Genomic DNA, 16,396 nt, shown 5'->3' on the forward strand with positions numbered 1-16,396 from the left:
TTGTCTGGCTGACGAAACAGGTTTCACTTCGTACTTCACAGTTGAGTGGTTAATTGTAGGAATACCAAGCAACTGTGAAAAGAATTTTCCCTGACAAATGGAGAACTATAAATAAACCATTCCATTTTTGCATGAAAGAACAAATAAATAAATAAATAACAAAAACAGAAAAATAAAGAAAAGTTGAAAATATTCAAAGAACAAAATTCCATTGATATCAGAGGTGAAGATCAAGAGTTCCATCATTACCAATGTTTGATTTGTTTAAATAATTTGGAATAACTTGGAAGTGAATTAATTTTTTGTTGAATATGATTACTAGACATTAATTTACGAGAATTATCTTTGCTGAAATATTTGCTGCTTCTCTTTGCAAATGTTCATTAAATGTTTTATTTACAGAAAAAATCTCAAAACCAGGATGTTCTTAACTTACCGATTCCAAACCTATTGTCATGTTATAATTTCTGCTTTTGCCTACTAAGATATTATGTATACCAGGGGGCTAAACATAGAGGGGACAGACAAGGACAGACAAAGGGATTAAGTCGATTACATCGACCCCAGTGCTTAACTGGTACTTATTTAATCGACCCCAAAAGGATGAAAGGCAAAGTCAACCTTGGCGGAATTTGGACTCAGAACGTAACGGCTGACGAAATACCGCTAAGCATTTCGCCCCGCGTGCTAACGATTCTACCAGCTCGCCGCCGTTTAACCGACATATTAAACAAACAACTGATTATTTGGTTAGATATTTAAACAGTTGGCTAACAATAAACAAGTGATATTGAAACGGTGCATGTGTTTATTATTATTGGTGCAATGACCCCACCTCACCCCGCCAACACACAAGATATATAATATCTTTAATTAAATAGTCGTACTATTAATTACATAATAGTGCAAGTAACATATTTAAATAGATTAGTAGGTTTAGATATATAGAGATTTAGATATACAGTACTGTATAATATAACACCTTTAATCGGTGTCATTTACTTAATCAATATCAATCAATTACTCCAGATTGTAGGAAGTGTAATATTTTCATATTTCTGGAAATATTTGAGTTAATTTCTATCAAAAACTATAACAGAGAGAGAGGACAGAGAACTACACACACACACACACACACACACATACATACATACACACATACAAAGGTCTACACTCACACATACTACCACTTGCACACACACACACATCTACACATTCATAGCCTCTCCAGGTAAGTTGCATTTATTTATTCATTTAAAGACAAAAACCAGTTTTATGAGAAAAAATAAACTGAAAAACATGTTTTCTTTAACGAGAAGTTAAAAAAAAAATCAAATTCTTTTTTCCTTTGTATGTATATGTGTGTATATATATATATATATATATATGTAATGTATGTATGGAACCTTGTATGTGTATGTATACTTATGTATGTGTGCAATGAGTATATGCATGTATGTAGGGGGCTGAAGGTGAGTGTGTATGTGTATGTGTGTATCTCTATACACACATATATATATATATATTGTAGGCTAGTGAGAGGTGGTAAAGTAATGTTTATAACATTCCAAGACACACCTGCACAGGTGAGACTGAAGTGAAGTCTTAAACATAGGTTAAACATCTGCAGAAAGAGCGTGGGAGGGGAGGAGAGGCACCAGGGACCAGTCCTGGATGTCAGCAACAGGCTGGACCCTGCTAAAGGCACCCAAAGACCTGAAGAAAGAATTAAACTGGGATCTCTATTAGGAATTACAAGGGCTTCTTCCAGTTTCCTTTTATGAAACCCCCATCACAAGGCTTTGGTCAGTCTAAGGCCAAAGTTGACCCTTTCCTGCCACTGACCACTCATCAGTGAAGTAAAGAATAGAAACACAGCACTTTTATTTGTTTAGTAAAATAAACTGGAGAAAGTAGAGTCATGTCTTGCTCAAGTCCACGATACAATGACAGTAGTAAGTTTTGATCCCTTGACCTGACCATTACTGCTCCTCATTGACCTCACAACTACCCCTCCAGATAAACCATTTGACCTATAGAAAAATAGCTACAAGTTTTAAACAGGTCAGTGTCCAAGTTGGTGTTGTTAAAAAATAATGTCTATGGGGGGTGGGGGATCAACGTAAAGATTCTTCTTGGGTTTCGACAGTGATGTTGTGGAGGTAACTCTTAGCTTCAGACAGGACGGTTTCTAAGTCGGTGGTGGCCTTCATTGTGAGAAAATACATTGGAGGGTCACCAGGTTTGACCTCTTTGCTGATTTTACCCCTTCCTCCACACACCTGGCCCAGGTGTTGTCCAATGGCAGATGCATTCACTGCTCTATTCCAGTCCTGCAACAACAACAACAACAACAACAATAATAATAATGGTTTCGAATTTTGGCACAAGGCCAGCAATTTTAGGCGTGGGGGAGGGTAAGTCTATTACAAGGACCCCAGTATTCAACCGGTACTTATTCCTATCAACTCCTGAAAGGTAAAAAGCAAAGTCAGCTTCAATGAAATTTCTGAATATTACTTTAAAATTTTTACAGTTGATTGAAAATAGGTTAAAATGAAAAAAATAATTATTAAAACTCTTTTACTTCAAGTAGAAATGGAAATACTCAGTGTTCTATAAATAGGACACTGAGACAATGTGATATAGCTTATGTAATGTTCTCATTTCGTGTCCTATTTATAGGACAGTGGGACTTCATGGGTTAAGAAGTTAAGTAGGGGTGCAAAACTCAAACAGATCGAGGCTGACCCCTTTTATTATTGCAGTGCCTACCAGATGTGAAGATTCCCTTGTCAAAGTTTATCTAAAAAATACCTAAACAAAACACACAGACACAAACCAAAACACACAAAATGATAACATATGTAATAGTAATAAGGCACATCGAACCACCAGCAGGTGAGGGCCACGGCTGAGATTCTGTATAAAGTGCCGGGGTTTAACCCTGCTTTGCTAAGCCAGGGCAGGGGACACAGTTCTCAGTAAGGTATTTCTCAGGGACCTTTCCAAAGTAATATCCACTTACCCAAACTATACACACATATAGCATCATCATCATTTAATGTCTGTTTTCCATGCTGACATGGGTTGGACAGTTTGACTGAGGACTGGTAAATCTGAGAGCTGCACCAGGTTCTGATCTGACTTGGTGTGGTATCTACAGCTGGATGCCCTTCCTAACACCAGCCACTCCGAGAGTGTAGTGGGTGCTTTTTACGTGATACCGGCATCAGCCATGATTACAATCTCACTTGGCTTGACAGGTCTTCTCAAGCACGGTATATCGCCAACGGTCTCGGTCACCTGACACTGCCTCTGACGAACGTTAAACAATGATGATGATGATGATACATGCACACACATTTATACAAACATTATAAATATGTACATAATACACATTATACACCCATAATTTATTATATACACTGACAACACTTAAAATGGGGCACTAACCCATCCGCATTATCACAACCCCTTAATCTACAAAGATCTAAGACAGCTACGGCCATTGACCCTTTCTATAAGATTAAAAAAACTCGAAGAAAAAATACTGTTATGCCAAGTGTCTGTTGTGGCCAGTCCACTAAATCCTGGGGCCGTCAACAAGAAAGATATGACAGGGAGACAGTAACTAAGAAATTAATTAATATACGGAAGATAACTTACCTTTGGTGTAACTACAGCAACTGATAGGTTTTGTTTGAGAGAAGAAACAGCTACAATTGGGCAGGTAAGATGGAGGTGCCTCAGGGCTTTTCTCACCTGTGGAGAAAGAAGATTGAATGTTGATCTTTTCAGAAACCCTGTAAGGTCCAATTATCTGTAAATAATATGTGACAATTGAAAAATGCACCAGGCCATTTTTCAATGGCCAGATACCTGAAGAGATGGCAGCATGGGTTTCTGCCCCGGCATTCGAAACTCAGAGTTTTATCATGGCTACCGAATAATTGTCACATATGATTTACAGTTAAATTCCTCTATTTACATAATATCGAGGTCTCTTTCACAAAGCCTTGTGAGTGGATTTGATAAACTCAATCAGGACTCAAGGTGTGAAGAGCTAAATTAAAGATCTTACCTGCCGAGGTCCATCAAAGTCAGTGTGACATATAACGTACTGGGCTGACTCTTTCTCATCCAGTCTCTTCTTCATGGCCTGAAAAACAAACAGAAGGGTCCAACATGAGATAATTCCTATTACGTATCACACAACTGTGGAATCATGTATCTTCCGTCATACCTCACACATCTTCTATTGTGTATCAAAGAGTTGGATCAAACCTTACATGTCATCTATGATGCACCACCATTCATCCAACATCTGCTAACACATTTTATCAGACATTACATTTTCTTCAATCGCACATTGCTTGCTCCAGTCTACTCAGCTGTAAAGGGGGGGGGGGGACCAGCTGATTGTCGGTGCAGTTCTTTCTCTCCCATCCAGCTGTCACATCTTCAAAGTTCTCCAGTGGTGAAGAATGGTAAGGCCAGCACGGTGCCTACCTCTGCCCACAAATACATAAACAGCTAAAACAGCAAAAGTGCCATAAAAGACACAAAGTCAGACTCGTTTGTGAGTGATGCCTAAGCAGTTTCTAATTCATACAATACCATTCTCCTCCTCCTCATCATCATTTACCATTTGTTCCCTGCTGGTATGGGTTAGATGGTGTAACAGGAGCTAGCAAGTCAGAGAACTGTGTGAAGCTCCAGTGTCTGCTTTGGCCTAGTTTCTATGGCTGAATGTCCTTTCTATTGCAAACTATTTCGCAAGAAGTCTATTGAGTGTCTTTTACATGGCACTGGCACCAAAGAGGTCACCAAGTAACATGCAAGGCAAGACCCTTCCTCTGAGATGGAGACAGGTGTAATACTGAGGGTGGTGGCTTTGTGCCAGGAGATGAGAGATTCATAATATTAGATGCACAATACACGTGCATTGAATACAGTATTTATATACAGTTTAAGGTGCATGGCTCAGTGGTTAGAGCATCAGGCTCACAATCATAAGGTAGTGAGTTCAATTCTCAGACAGGACTGTGTGTTGTGTTCTTGAGCAAGACACTTTATTTCACATTTCTCCAGTTCACTCAACTGTAGAAATGGGTTGCAACGTCACTGGTGCCAAACTGTATTGGCCCCTTTGCCTTTCCCTTGGACAACATTGGTGGCATGGAGAGGGGAAGCTAGTATGCATGGACGACTAATGGTCTTCCATAAACAATCTAGCCTGGACTTTCTAGGTGTAGTCCCATGGTCATTCAAGACTGAAGGGGGTCTTTACCTTTTGTATACAAAGTATCAAATGAAACACACACACATACACACAATATCAAACCTGAACTCACCATAGCAAGATCTGAACTGGCATCTGCATTCCTTATCTGTCGGATTTTCTCTTGTAATAAGGTGACGTTGGTCTTTAGTCTGTCACGACTCACCTTGGGTAGGAGTTGTTGACCCAACATCTGGGGGTAAAAAACATCGATTTATTTATTCATTTGAGATGATTAAACAAAAAGATACAATCTAGGTGAATATAATTTGTGTATTAAATTTTTTGGGGAAGGGAGGATTGATTAGATCGAATCCAGTGTACAACTGGTACTTAATTTATCGACCCCGAAAGGGTGAAAGGCAAAGTTGACCTTGGCAGAATTTGAACTCAGAAGGTTAAGACAGATGAAATACCACTACGCATTTCGCCCAGCTAACATTTCTGCCAGCTTGCTGTCTTTATTTCTAGAGAAATATGGTAAGAAAAAGGTGCCATAGATTACTTTTCATCATCACCATTGTTTAATGTCTGTTTTCCAAGCTGGCATGGGTTGGACGGTTTGATAAGAGAAGGCCAGCCAGGGAGCTGTCCAGACTCCAACTGGATGCCCTTCCTAATCCCAACTACTTTACAGAGTGTGTTGGGTGCTATTTACATGCCGTCAGCACAGGTGCATTTATGCATCACTGACATGAATGCATTTTATGTGGCACCAGCACCTGTAAAAGACAAGTGTGCATGTATGGATAACAATAATGGTGATATCACAAGAACCAAACGAAATGCTATTATCTACAGTAAAGTTTGTAGACTGCAATAATTGTCTCCTATGTTGCAGGTCTACCTTGGTATCTAGGGTACCACATACACAAACTTACTGCATAGATCGTCTTTAACTGCCGCTCCAAACTTTCTCCAGCTTCTTTCATTCCAAGAGACATCTTTAACTGTTCGAAGAGTTTCTGAATTTCAGATAAGTTCTTGATGGCCTACAAAAAGAAACAAAACAACTCAACTGTTTTATGCCCTTCATCACAAACAAATCATTGTTAAAAGGTACCAATGCACCCTAAATGCTTCACACAACTTCATGCTGGCCAACAAACACACCCAACTCCAAAGAGGTGCCACAAAGAACCACATAAGTAATGGTCTAAGAGGTGCAGTATACTTTAAATGTGAGTGACCGTTAGCCAGGCACCAGAATATAACAATGTTGAAATTTTAACCACCAACATCTCTGGCAAAAAGCATCACAAGGTGAGATTTCCTTGTCCTCATAAATTCTACAAAATACTCAATTCAGTAACTTCTTATCTCTAATAGAGCTTAACTTAACTATTCTTTTTCCACACAGCTGTCACCTCTGAGTAATTAGTACTTTAGTAATATTATTAAATTAAATATGCAAATTTTCCACACCTTCTTATGTATAATATTGTACATCTAATTAGTGAGTCGCTTACTGGTATTTCAGTAAATACAACAATGTCTATACATAGCTGAAAAGTTCTAATAATATTGAACCATATCAGAGTTATCTCCCCAAATTCTTGAAATGGCTTCAATATTATTCATTGAGCTTCATATATTTTCCATAACTACATAATCATTTCTAATTAGATCTTTGATGTTTTACTAACATAATTATTTGTATGGTGTGAACAAAAATATCAAAAATTTCAAAAAGATCTTTCCAGACAATTAAATATTTCTTTCCTCTGATCCAATCCAACATCAACCACCCATTGCCCTCCTCAAATACTTCCAAGTTACCTTCATTACAGAAGACCAGAAATAGTTTACTCACATCATCAGCCAGTCTTCCTGTAACACACGTCATTCGTTTAGTGCTGTGTGATACACCTGAGAAGTTGGTGATGATAAACTGGCCGATATCACTTGTGTTGTGGACATGTCTGTGAAGACGAGAATGAAGGAAATGTAAAGGGACAGAAAGAAAATGGTAAAATAACAAAGAGAGCTATTTGTCAGAATTTCTGATGAAAACCAGTGGGTCTTTATAGGGAATATTATTTTGCTGTTTGTGCAAGTGAACTAGTAGAACCACTTTCGCTGAAAGGGGTGGAGGGGAAACTACTATTTAGCAGTGGGTAAAGGACAGGCCCATAGCCTTTGTGGGTAAACAAGGAATGTAAATTAAAACTCTTTGACTCACGTGCCGGTACAGAGTTCCTGTGAATATTTAGATTGTTCAGAAGGGGGAATTGACCTCAGCTCATTGATGGGTAGCCCCACACTGATTAGGTAGACATAGTCAGGGTAAATCTGAAATGGAGAAATTATATATGAAGGCCAACTGAGACAGAGAAGGGAGGGGGGATTTTAGACATGTTAAACCAGAGAAAAATTGTGGTGTGGCTGTGTGGTTAAGAAGTTTGTTTCTCATCCACATGGGTGTAGGCTCAATCCCACTGCGTGGCACCTTGGGCGAGTTTCTTCTTCTGTAGCCTCGTCAGTGGATTTGGTAGACAGAAACTGAAAGAAGCCTGTCATGTGTGTGTGTGTGTGTGCAGGAGTGGGTGCATGGTAAGAAGGTTGCTTCCCAACCACATGGTTCCAGGTTCAGTCCCACTGCGTGGCACCTCGGGCAAGTGTCTTCTTCTAAAGCCCCAGGCCAACCAAAGCCTTGTGAGTGGATATGGTTGATGGAAACACATATAATCATATATTCATCTGATGGAAACAACTTTTTTCTAACGATGTAATGTCTCCATTAATCAATTAAGATCATGAGCCAAACACCTTAACCACTAAGCCACTTTCCTTTACACACACACACACACACACAAAAAGGGAATCCCCATAGAAGGAATACTTCTGTTGATAGGTTTAGTGTCCCAGGGTTGACCAGTGGCTTAAACAACACCAACCAATGAAGTTGCCTGACCAATGAAAACAAACCAAATGTGACCTACTTCGTTGGGGTTGTAGGTGACACAGTCCAGTGCCATAACTTCTGTTTTTCTAAGTTCTTGCCTGTAGACTGGCAACTGTTGCCTGATCGCAGACTGAACCGTTTTCTCGATGGCACTTAACTTCTCAGCAGACATGTCTTCCTGTAACACAAATCATTCAGACATTTTATTTATATATCTGTGTGTGTGCATGTATATGTGTGTGTGTGTGTCTATGTGCTTGTAAGTGTGTGTGTATGTGTTTTTGCATCTGTATAGGCATATATCTGTAGGTCTGTGCATGTATGTGTGTCTATGTGTGCGTGTATGCATTTGCCTGTGAATGTGTATCTGTGTCTGATACATAGTAGTAGTAGTAGTAGTTGTTGTTGTAGTAATAGTGGTAGTGGTAGTGGTAGTGTGGAGAGAATGGACTTACCAGACAGGAGAAATCAAATGTGAATTTGTGTTCCATGACTGAAGAACCAAGTTGTCGGACTTGAGAAGCAAGGATTTGTTGCAAGGCAGAGTTTAATAAATGTGTAGCCGTGTGGTTACACATACAGCCTTGTCTCACATCCTACAATTACACAAAAGAAATAGAAATATGGAACTTATCGGCAAAGCATGGTCTGCAGGGCCTTTCTATATTGTTGGGAAGTTATGATGGTGGTCCTAGTGATATTGGTGAGGGTGACGGTAGCAGTGGCAGTGGTATTGAGGTTGATGATCATGATGGAGGGGATGGTGTTGGTGGTAGTGATGATGCTAGTAGTGGTGAGGTTGATGGTGGTGGTGGTGATGTTGGTGAGGATGACGGTGGTGGTGGTGGTGATGATGATGATGACAATGGTAGTGGTGGTGATGATGATGGTGTTGGTGGCAGTGATGATGGCGGTGGTGGTGATGTTGGTGAGGATGACAATGGTAGTGGTGGTGATGATGATGGAATCGATGGTGGTTGTGGTTCCAAGGTTGTAGTAGTGAAGATAGTAGTGGTGATGATGATTATGATAATGGTGATGATGCTAAGGGTGGTGGTGGTGGTGGTGGTGGTGATGAAAAACTCCTACCTGTTCCAGCTGCAAGCTAACCAAATCCTGCTTCATGAAACTGCCTTCTTGCACCTGGCCAAAATGCACTACATAATTCTGCATCTGTTGCACACTGGTTACCTGGAACTTAGCACCTGTCTTCTGTAAATAGTAAAAATAGAGGTGAGTGCAGGGGGGAGGAGTAATCTGATAGTATAATGGTAGTGAGTGTGGCAGTAGGGTCACATGTAGTAAACAGTGTGTTGTTTAACCCTAGGTCATGCCTGATCAGGCAGATCTATGATCAAAATGATTCCAGCCATGACCAACCTGTCTTCTAGGGATATAATTAGGGTTCAGCAAAATTGCTTCACCACATACCGAAATTTAGAAATAGCAGTTAAATACCATTCCTCTACCATTATATATCTCCCAGACAACGAGATATATCATGTCTTGGAGATATCTTATGGTAGTGGAATAGTATTTAACTGCTATTTCTAAATTTCGGTATGTGGTGAAGCAATTTTGCTGAACCTTAATTATAATTATGCTTATAATTATAAAACTTTTGTATAAGTTTACCAATAATGGTTCTTCTAACACACCGAACTACTTGGTGAAATTATTAGTTGTTAATTATTAATTTTCCCCCTATATCAGTATATATAAAACAGTTTATACAACTGGGGTGATGACTCTTAGTCTTATACACCTTATCAAGCATTATTTGTTTTATTAAAAGGGGGAGGAAAGGGATCAGAGCAACAGAAAATGTAAAATGAATAATTTACCTTTGCAACAATGTGACCCAGGTCAGACTGTTGACCTCCAGCCTCGGCATAGAAAGATGTCCTGTTTAAAAGAACAGCACACTTGTCTCCAGCAGAAACCTTCTCAGTCAAAAAATCGTTATGGATCAAAGCCACCACGCAGCTGCCGGGGACATCGGTAAAACCTGGCAAGAATGGGGAAAGTGAAGATGTGAGAGAGACACCAGAATTGCAGGGAGAAAGTTATACATCAAGTATTAAGGGCCCAAAGATACACATGGAGAATATGGGCCCTATGGTACGTGATGCACAAAAGGGCTAAAGATACATCATCATCATCAGCATCACCATTTAATACCCATTTTCCATGCTGGCATGGGTCAGGCATTAAGGACCCAAAGACACATATGAAAAATTAAGGGTCCAGAGTTACATGTGGAAAATTAAGGGTTCATTAGTACAGCCAGAAGATTAAGGAGCCAAGGTTACATATGACACACAAAGGGCTCAACAATACAATGGAACATTTTGGACCCAAAGGTACAAGTGGAAAATTAAGGGCTCAAAAGAACATATAGCACATAAAGAGCCCAAAGATACAATGGAACATTAAAGGTCCTATGGTACAAGGTATATAGGGTCTAACTGTACATATGGTAAATTAAGGGTTCATAATATGAAATCTGTGCTCATTAGTCTTTAGGAAATATTTGACCAAACTGGACATTGCACAGTGTGATAGTGACCAAAGTGGGTTGGTGGGGGTGAATGCTTACCAATCATCATCATCATCATCATCAACATCATCTTTCTTTAATATATGTTTTCCATGCAGGCATGGGTTGGATGGTTTGACCAGAACTGGCAAACCGGAGTGCTGCTCTAGGTTCCAGTGTGGTTTCACTTGTTTTCTGCAGCTGCACACCCCTTCCTAACACCAACCACTTTACAGAGTCTGCTGGGTGCTTTTAACATGGTACCAGCATCATGCTGATGCCATGTAAATGGTTCTAGCATTTAATGATGATGATGGCAAAATGGTTAGAGGCTGTGTGCTAAAATGTTTGTAGCAAAGAAAAACTGGTAAGTTTAGATCTCAAGATGTTGGACTTCACAGATGGATGAGTCAGGACGAAGAAGATGGAGTGACTTAGTGATCGTACTCTGTTGTAGATATGTTCATGTACTTTATGGACCAACAGAATCAATACCAGTAATATACTGTGGTCCTATGAAAACTGACCTTTGTCCCAAAGGGAGGTCATCTGTGGGTCATGAAACAACAATGGACTTACTGTAAACACCATTAGTACTGGTGTATAGGTATTTGTAGTGGTCATCTGTGGTCAAAATGGAAGATTCCTGAAGCTTTGATATTAGGTCAGGATCCAGAAGAGCCTTTGGTACAGCTGGTTTCTCTAAACTGGGTTGAAGCTGTCAATAAGACAAACAGGAAACTATTAAACAACAACGATTATTATTATTATTAATTATTTATAGGAAAATAGCTTTTTATCATCACACTTACATTATACAGATGCATATGCATAAACACACACACACATATATACACACATATGATAAGGTGCTGGAAAGTTCCTGGCTTTTGGTAAAAGAAAATAGAAGAGGATCACTGAATTATGATTTTATTGAACATCTTCCCTTCTAAGATTCACAGATTATTGCAACGGTCCTTCAGTTTTTCTAAGCCCTGTAAAAGAACTTGGAAGGTTGGGCCTCCAACCAGGCCTTTCGTGACATTCTTAAAGCCAGGAACTTTTCAGAACCCCGTCATATGTATGTGTGTGATGTCTGTATACTTATGTATGTATGTATGTGTGTGTGTATGTTTATGTGTGTAAGAGATAGAAGGACAGTGAGAGTGGTATGATGGTGTATGGAAACTAAAAATGGATAGTCAGTGTAGAGGACTCTACATGGTGCATGGTTAAGATATATAGAGGACTACATGAGGGGTAAGATGTGTGAGGTGTGTAGTTGTATAGAGGGTACATGTGGTGTGAGTAAGAACATGTGGTGATGCGTTACATGTATGACAAGAGTGAAACATGGACAGCCAATGTGGAATATGATTTACCTGTCGTTTTAAAAAGTCTTCCTGAATTTTATCAATGTCCACCTGGTAACCTCTCTCCCATGCAATATTGCACAGAACATCGACAGGGACCGGTCGACCAAACCGGCCCTCAGCTAACTGCATGATGTTTTCTGGAAAAACAAGAAGAATCTTTCTGACAAGGGAAAATAAATTCTAAGAATATGGTCAGATTAACCACAGTATGGGAGATTTACTTCAACATGGGTTAGAGGTGGCAAAATTTGTAGGTAGTTAGACAACTAACCAAAGTAACAAGGGTTCAAATCTCATCTGTCTGTAATGTCTATGGCCAAGACAATACTTAACTCTCAATAATCCACTTTAGCAAAATTTAAATTTTCTTCTCCTGTTTTAAACCCTGCTGAAGTCACAATTTTTTTCTTTTCACAGTTGAGTGAATTTGCTAACATTAATCACTGAACCGTGACATACAAGAGAAGTCTAGTCAGTTGCTGACCACAAAAATGCAATTACAGTTAGTAACAAGGTTTGAACTCACGACCAAGAAGTCAGTAGACTAACATCTTAACCAGACGACTAACACAGTATACACACATATTCATAACTTAATAAACACAATAAAGGTCTCTGAGAATTAAAATAAAACATTTACAAACCATCAGTGAAATGTTGAGAACCAAGTTTGTTGAGAAGTCTTTTGAAAGAATGGTAGCCATCCTGTAACATCTCCAAGTAATGCCTCTCGCTTTGGTCCAGAATCTCTTGGATCTGTCAACAGATTATGGAATATTTTTGGGGGTTTTTTCTACCAAAATATCTAAAATTTTCTAGAATATTTCAAACAATGAATTAGTTTGATATTTAAAATATAATATCATGTGTGTGTATATTTGTATACCAGGGACGTGCCACCTGGGTAGGCAAGGTAGGCAGTGCCTACCCTGAATGAAATAGATCCATAGTAACATTTTCCCTTTATGGCATTATAAAACACACACACACACACACACACACAGATGAAATTTATTCTAAGCATTATTTACCATTGTTTTATCTTGGAAGCATTCAGGGAAGACATCTTCCTGTAATGATAAAAACAGAATTTTTGTTCAATACATTTATCAGAATATTTCCACCCCCATCCCATGTTCCCCCAATTCTACAATATGTCCCTCCTACCCACATTTCCGTAATCAACAATGTGTCCCCGTAACCAAAGTCCAATGCCTGTTCTAACATAAAAGAAATAACAACAACAGAAGCAAGAATCCAAAACCAATCTAACATAGAATCCAGCTTACCAATGATTCCGCGACATCATTGACCAATGATCCAAAGAATCCAGCTGGGGCTTGGAAGATGGTGTGGGACTGGTGGAGAGCTCGGTGGATGACATGGCGCAGTTTGTGTCTGGAGAAAGAATGAGAAACGGATTACACATATCTTATGAAGACTGAGCGACTATATATATATATATATATATATATATACACATCTTATAGTCTGGGTTGTTCAGTGACATCTATTTAGTGTCAAGATAGATTCAATACTTGGTAAAATATATACACCCCATTCACATACACTTAGAATAATATACACATCAACACACACAGACATAAATAAATATAACACACACATATACATAAGGATACACAGGTATCAAAATACATAATAAACACATTGAATATGCAAATACATATATAACACACATGCACACAATTGTAACACACACACACATATTACGCACATACACACACATGTATATACACAAACACAGGTACAACACAGTGATCTGTGCTGGAACTGAACCCAGTACCTTCACATTACATCTCACAGCAACGACAGATGCTAACAAGTCACTCACCCTAAGCCATCCCTGCTAGGTAACAAGCCATCACCGATGGATATTGTTGACATCCTTATATGGTCAGCAACAATTCTGTAGGCCTCGTCTCTGCCACCAACATCAGCCATTCCAGTCTTACCTTTATATTGAGCAGAACCAGTCACCTACAACAAAACAAACACAACCATTTTTCGACTCAGAGATGATGCCAAGCTGTAGGCAAACAAGTTCCAGTAAAAAAAAAAAACCCAAAATAGTTTCAATGCTTTAAAACATTTACAAACCATCAGTGAAATGTTGAGAAGTCTTTCGAAAGAATGGTAACCACCCTGTAACATCTCCAAGTAATGCCTTTCACTTTGGTCCAGAATTTCTTGGATCTGTCAACAGATTATGGAATATTTTCTAAGGTTTTCCAGAATCAGACAAACTTATCTGCCTCCTTTCTGCTCTTTGAAGAAAAAAGTGGAGTGTGTATGCTCAAAGAATACACTTCTCATTTCTTCAAGGAATGGTACTGTCTCAGACACAAGAACTCATCTCTCTTCAAACCATACAAAAATATATTTTATTTTAGAAATTTTAAAAAATGTTTGTTTTTAGTTTCTGCCAACACTGGCCAGCACCAGCTTCTTCCAATTCTAATTGGTTTTTTTTTTTTTTTTTTTTTTTGAGTAAATAGCTTACCTTGTGAATTCTGTTAAATATTCCTTGAAACAAATCTGAGCTGTAATTGTCTTTGGAACCAGAAAGAACTGAACACAACCGCTCCAGTCCAAGTCCCGTGTCTACATGTTGTTTGGGGAGTTTCTGCAAACTTTGGTCAGTCATTCTATCAAAGACAATAAGGAAGAACGGATGCAGGTCTTTATAAAATGTGTGTGGTGTGTGAGTGTGCGCATGTGAGTGTACGTCTGTGCATTATTGCATCTGTCACTATCTCGTACTGCTCAAGGGCCAGTATTGCTTTATTTACATCCCTGTCACATAGTAATTCTTCAAAAGGGCACTGACAGAATAAGTATCAGACTCAAAATAAACCCCGGCGTCCACTTTGCTGAGTGGTTGGTGTTAGGAAGGGCATCCAGCTATAAAAATCCTGCCAAAACAGTCAGCGACGTCTGGTGCAGGCTTCTGCCTGGCCGGTTCCTGTCAAACCGTTCCACCCATGCCAGCATGGAAGGCGAACGTTAAACGATGATGGTGATAGTGATGATATATTTTTAACTGATGACACAGAATGAACCGTGGACACACAGCGGAGTCTAAAAGAAAATCTACTTTTAATATCATTAATAAAAATCGGAAGTGGCGCTGCAATTACGAAATTGTTATGGAAATTAAATTTCGATGCAGTGGAGCAAAAAGATTCGTCACTCTTAAAATATAAAGTGATTGGTCAGGAATCACTTCACTCCAGAATGAACTCGTCACCGTCTGACGGGTTATCTCCCTTCGTTAAACGACACTGGCAAAGAGTTACTTCCCTTCGATAACTAATGCGAAGAAATCCGCTAAAAAAAGTGTTTCGTGGAATCTGCAGAAAATGGTGACTTCCTGGTAGATTCGAACGTCAACCTACAGATAAAAAAACGATCTTAAAATTAAGATGGTGTGGTCACTATTGGAACGTCCTAAATTATAACTCTGCTGGATCAGGGTTTAACTAACACTGAACAACATCAAAAACAACAAAACATGTTGGCCAAACTACCACATGTTAAAATGGACTGATCACGTGACAGAGCACCACAGCCATGATGTAACTCACCGATTGTACTCCATAAATACCAGATTCCATATTTCAACAACATCCGAAGATCCAGTGTTAACCAAATGAGCAGCGTTTCTATTGCCAATGTGGTCGTAATGGATTTCTGTGCAAGGACCACATGGCCCTGTGTTGCCCATTTCCCAGAAATTGTCCTTCACATCAAATGGTAAAATCTTCTCTGCAGGAATCCTGGATGAAGTAAGAACAAGAACTTACAGCTACTTCATATCAATACTGTTTAGCTGATCTGGTAACATGGACCACACACATACAGATATATACAACACTCATATGTTGAAATCAATAGGAGTGACCATCATCGTGGAGTAGGAGTGGAGGGACGTTGTAATTAATGAGAGGGAGATAAACTGGAGTAAAAACTCGACACAAACACAAGAGATGGTGAGATCTGAAGGTACGACACAGGGGTCACAGGAGGGGAAAAAAGAATTGAATATGGAGCCTTTCAGAAGAGACAGAGAAAAAGTTAAGAAAGAGAGAGTAAGGTGTAGGAGTGGCTGTGTGGTAAGTAGCTTGCTTATGAACCGCATGATTTCCGGTTCAGTCCTACTGCGTGGCTCCTTGGGCAAGTGTCTTCTACTATAACCTCGGGCCGACCAAAGCCTTGTGAGTGGATTTGGTAGATGGAAACTGAAAGAAGCCCATTTATATATATATATATAT

General features: G+C 39.2%; 1 protein-coding gene across 1 annotated transcript in view; it reads right to left on the reverse strand.

Annotated features, from left to right (window-relative positions):
- Positions 1–171: 171 nt before the first annotated feature.
- LOC106884051 (alanine--tRNA ligase, cytoplasmic) overlaps positions 172–16,396 on the reverse strand; it is a 20,675-nt gene continuing 4,450 nt past the window's right edge. The window contains exons 4-22 of the mRNA XM_052974884.1: positions 15,710–15,901; positions 14,626–14,770; positions 13,957–14,102; positions 13,394–13,502; positions 13,136–13,174; positions 12,749–12,860; positions 12,111–12,241; positions 11,308–11,446; positions 10,034–10,197; positions 9,279–9,401; positions 8,645–8,785; positions 8,227–8,367; positions 7,467–7,576; positions 7,098–7,206; positions 6,166–6,276; positions 5,358–5,477; positions 4,085–4,162; positions 3,670–3,765; positions 172–2,333 (exon numbers count right to left, since the gene is read on the reverse strand). Of these exons, the coding sequence (XP_052830844.1) occupies positions 2,118–2,333; positions 3,670–3,765; positions 4,085–4,162; positions 5,358–5,477; positions 6,166–6,276; positions 7,098–7,206; positions 7,467–7,576; positions 8,227–8,367; positions 8,645–8,785; positions 9,279–9,401; positions 10,034–10,197; positions 11,308–11,446; positions 12,111–12,241; positions 12,749–12,860; positions 13,136–13,174; positions 13,394–13,502; positions 13,957–14,102; positions 14,626–14,770; positions 15,710–15,901 (2,422 nt within the window). The 3' untranslated portion in view covers positions 172–2,117. The remainder of the gene's footprint in view (positions 2,334–3,669; positions 3,766–4,084; positions 4,163–5,357; positions 5,478–6,165; positions 6,277–7,097; positions 7,207–7,466; positions 7,577–8,226; positions 8,368–8,644; positions 8,786–9,278; positions 9,402–10,033; positions 10,198–11,307; positions 11,447–12,110; positions 12,242–12,748; positions 12,861–13,135; positions 13,175–13,393; positions 13,503–13,956; positions 14,103–14,625; positions 14,771–15,709; positions 15,902–16,396) is intronic.

The sequence above is a fragment of the Octopus bimaculoides genome, chromosome 19, assembly GCF_001194135.2.
Source record: "Octopus bimaculoides isolate UCB-OBI-ISO-001 chromosome 19, ASM119413v2, whole genome shotgun sequence".
In the NCBI taxonomy this organism is placed as follows: domain Eukaryota; kingdom Metazoa; phylum Mollusca; class Cephalopoda; order Octopoda; family Octopodidae; genus Octopus; species Octopus bimaculoides.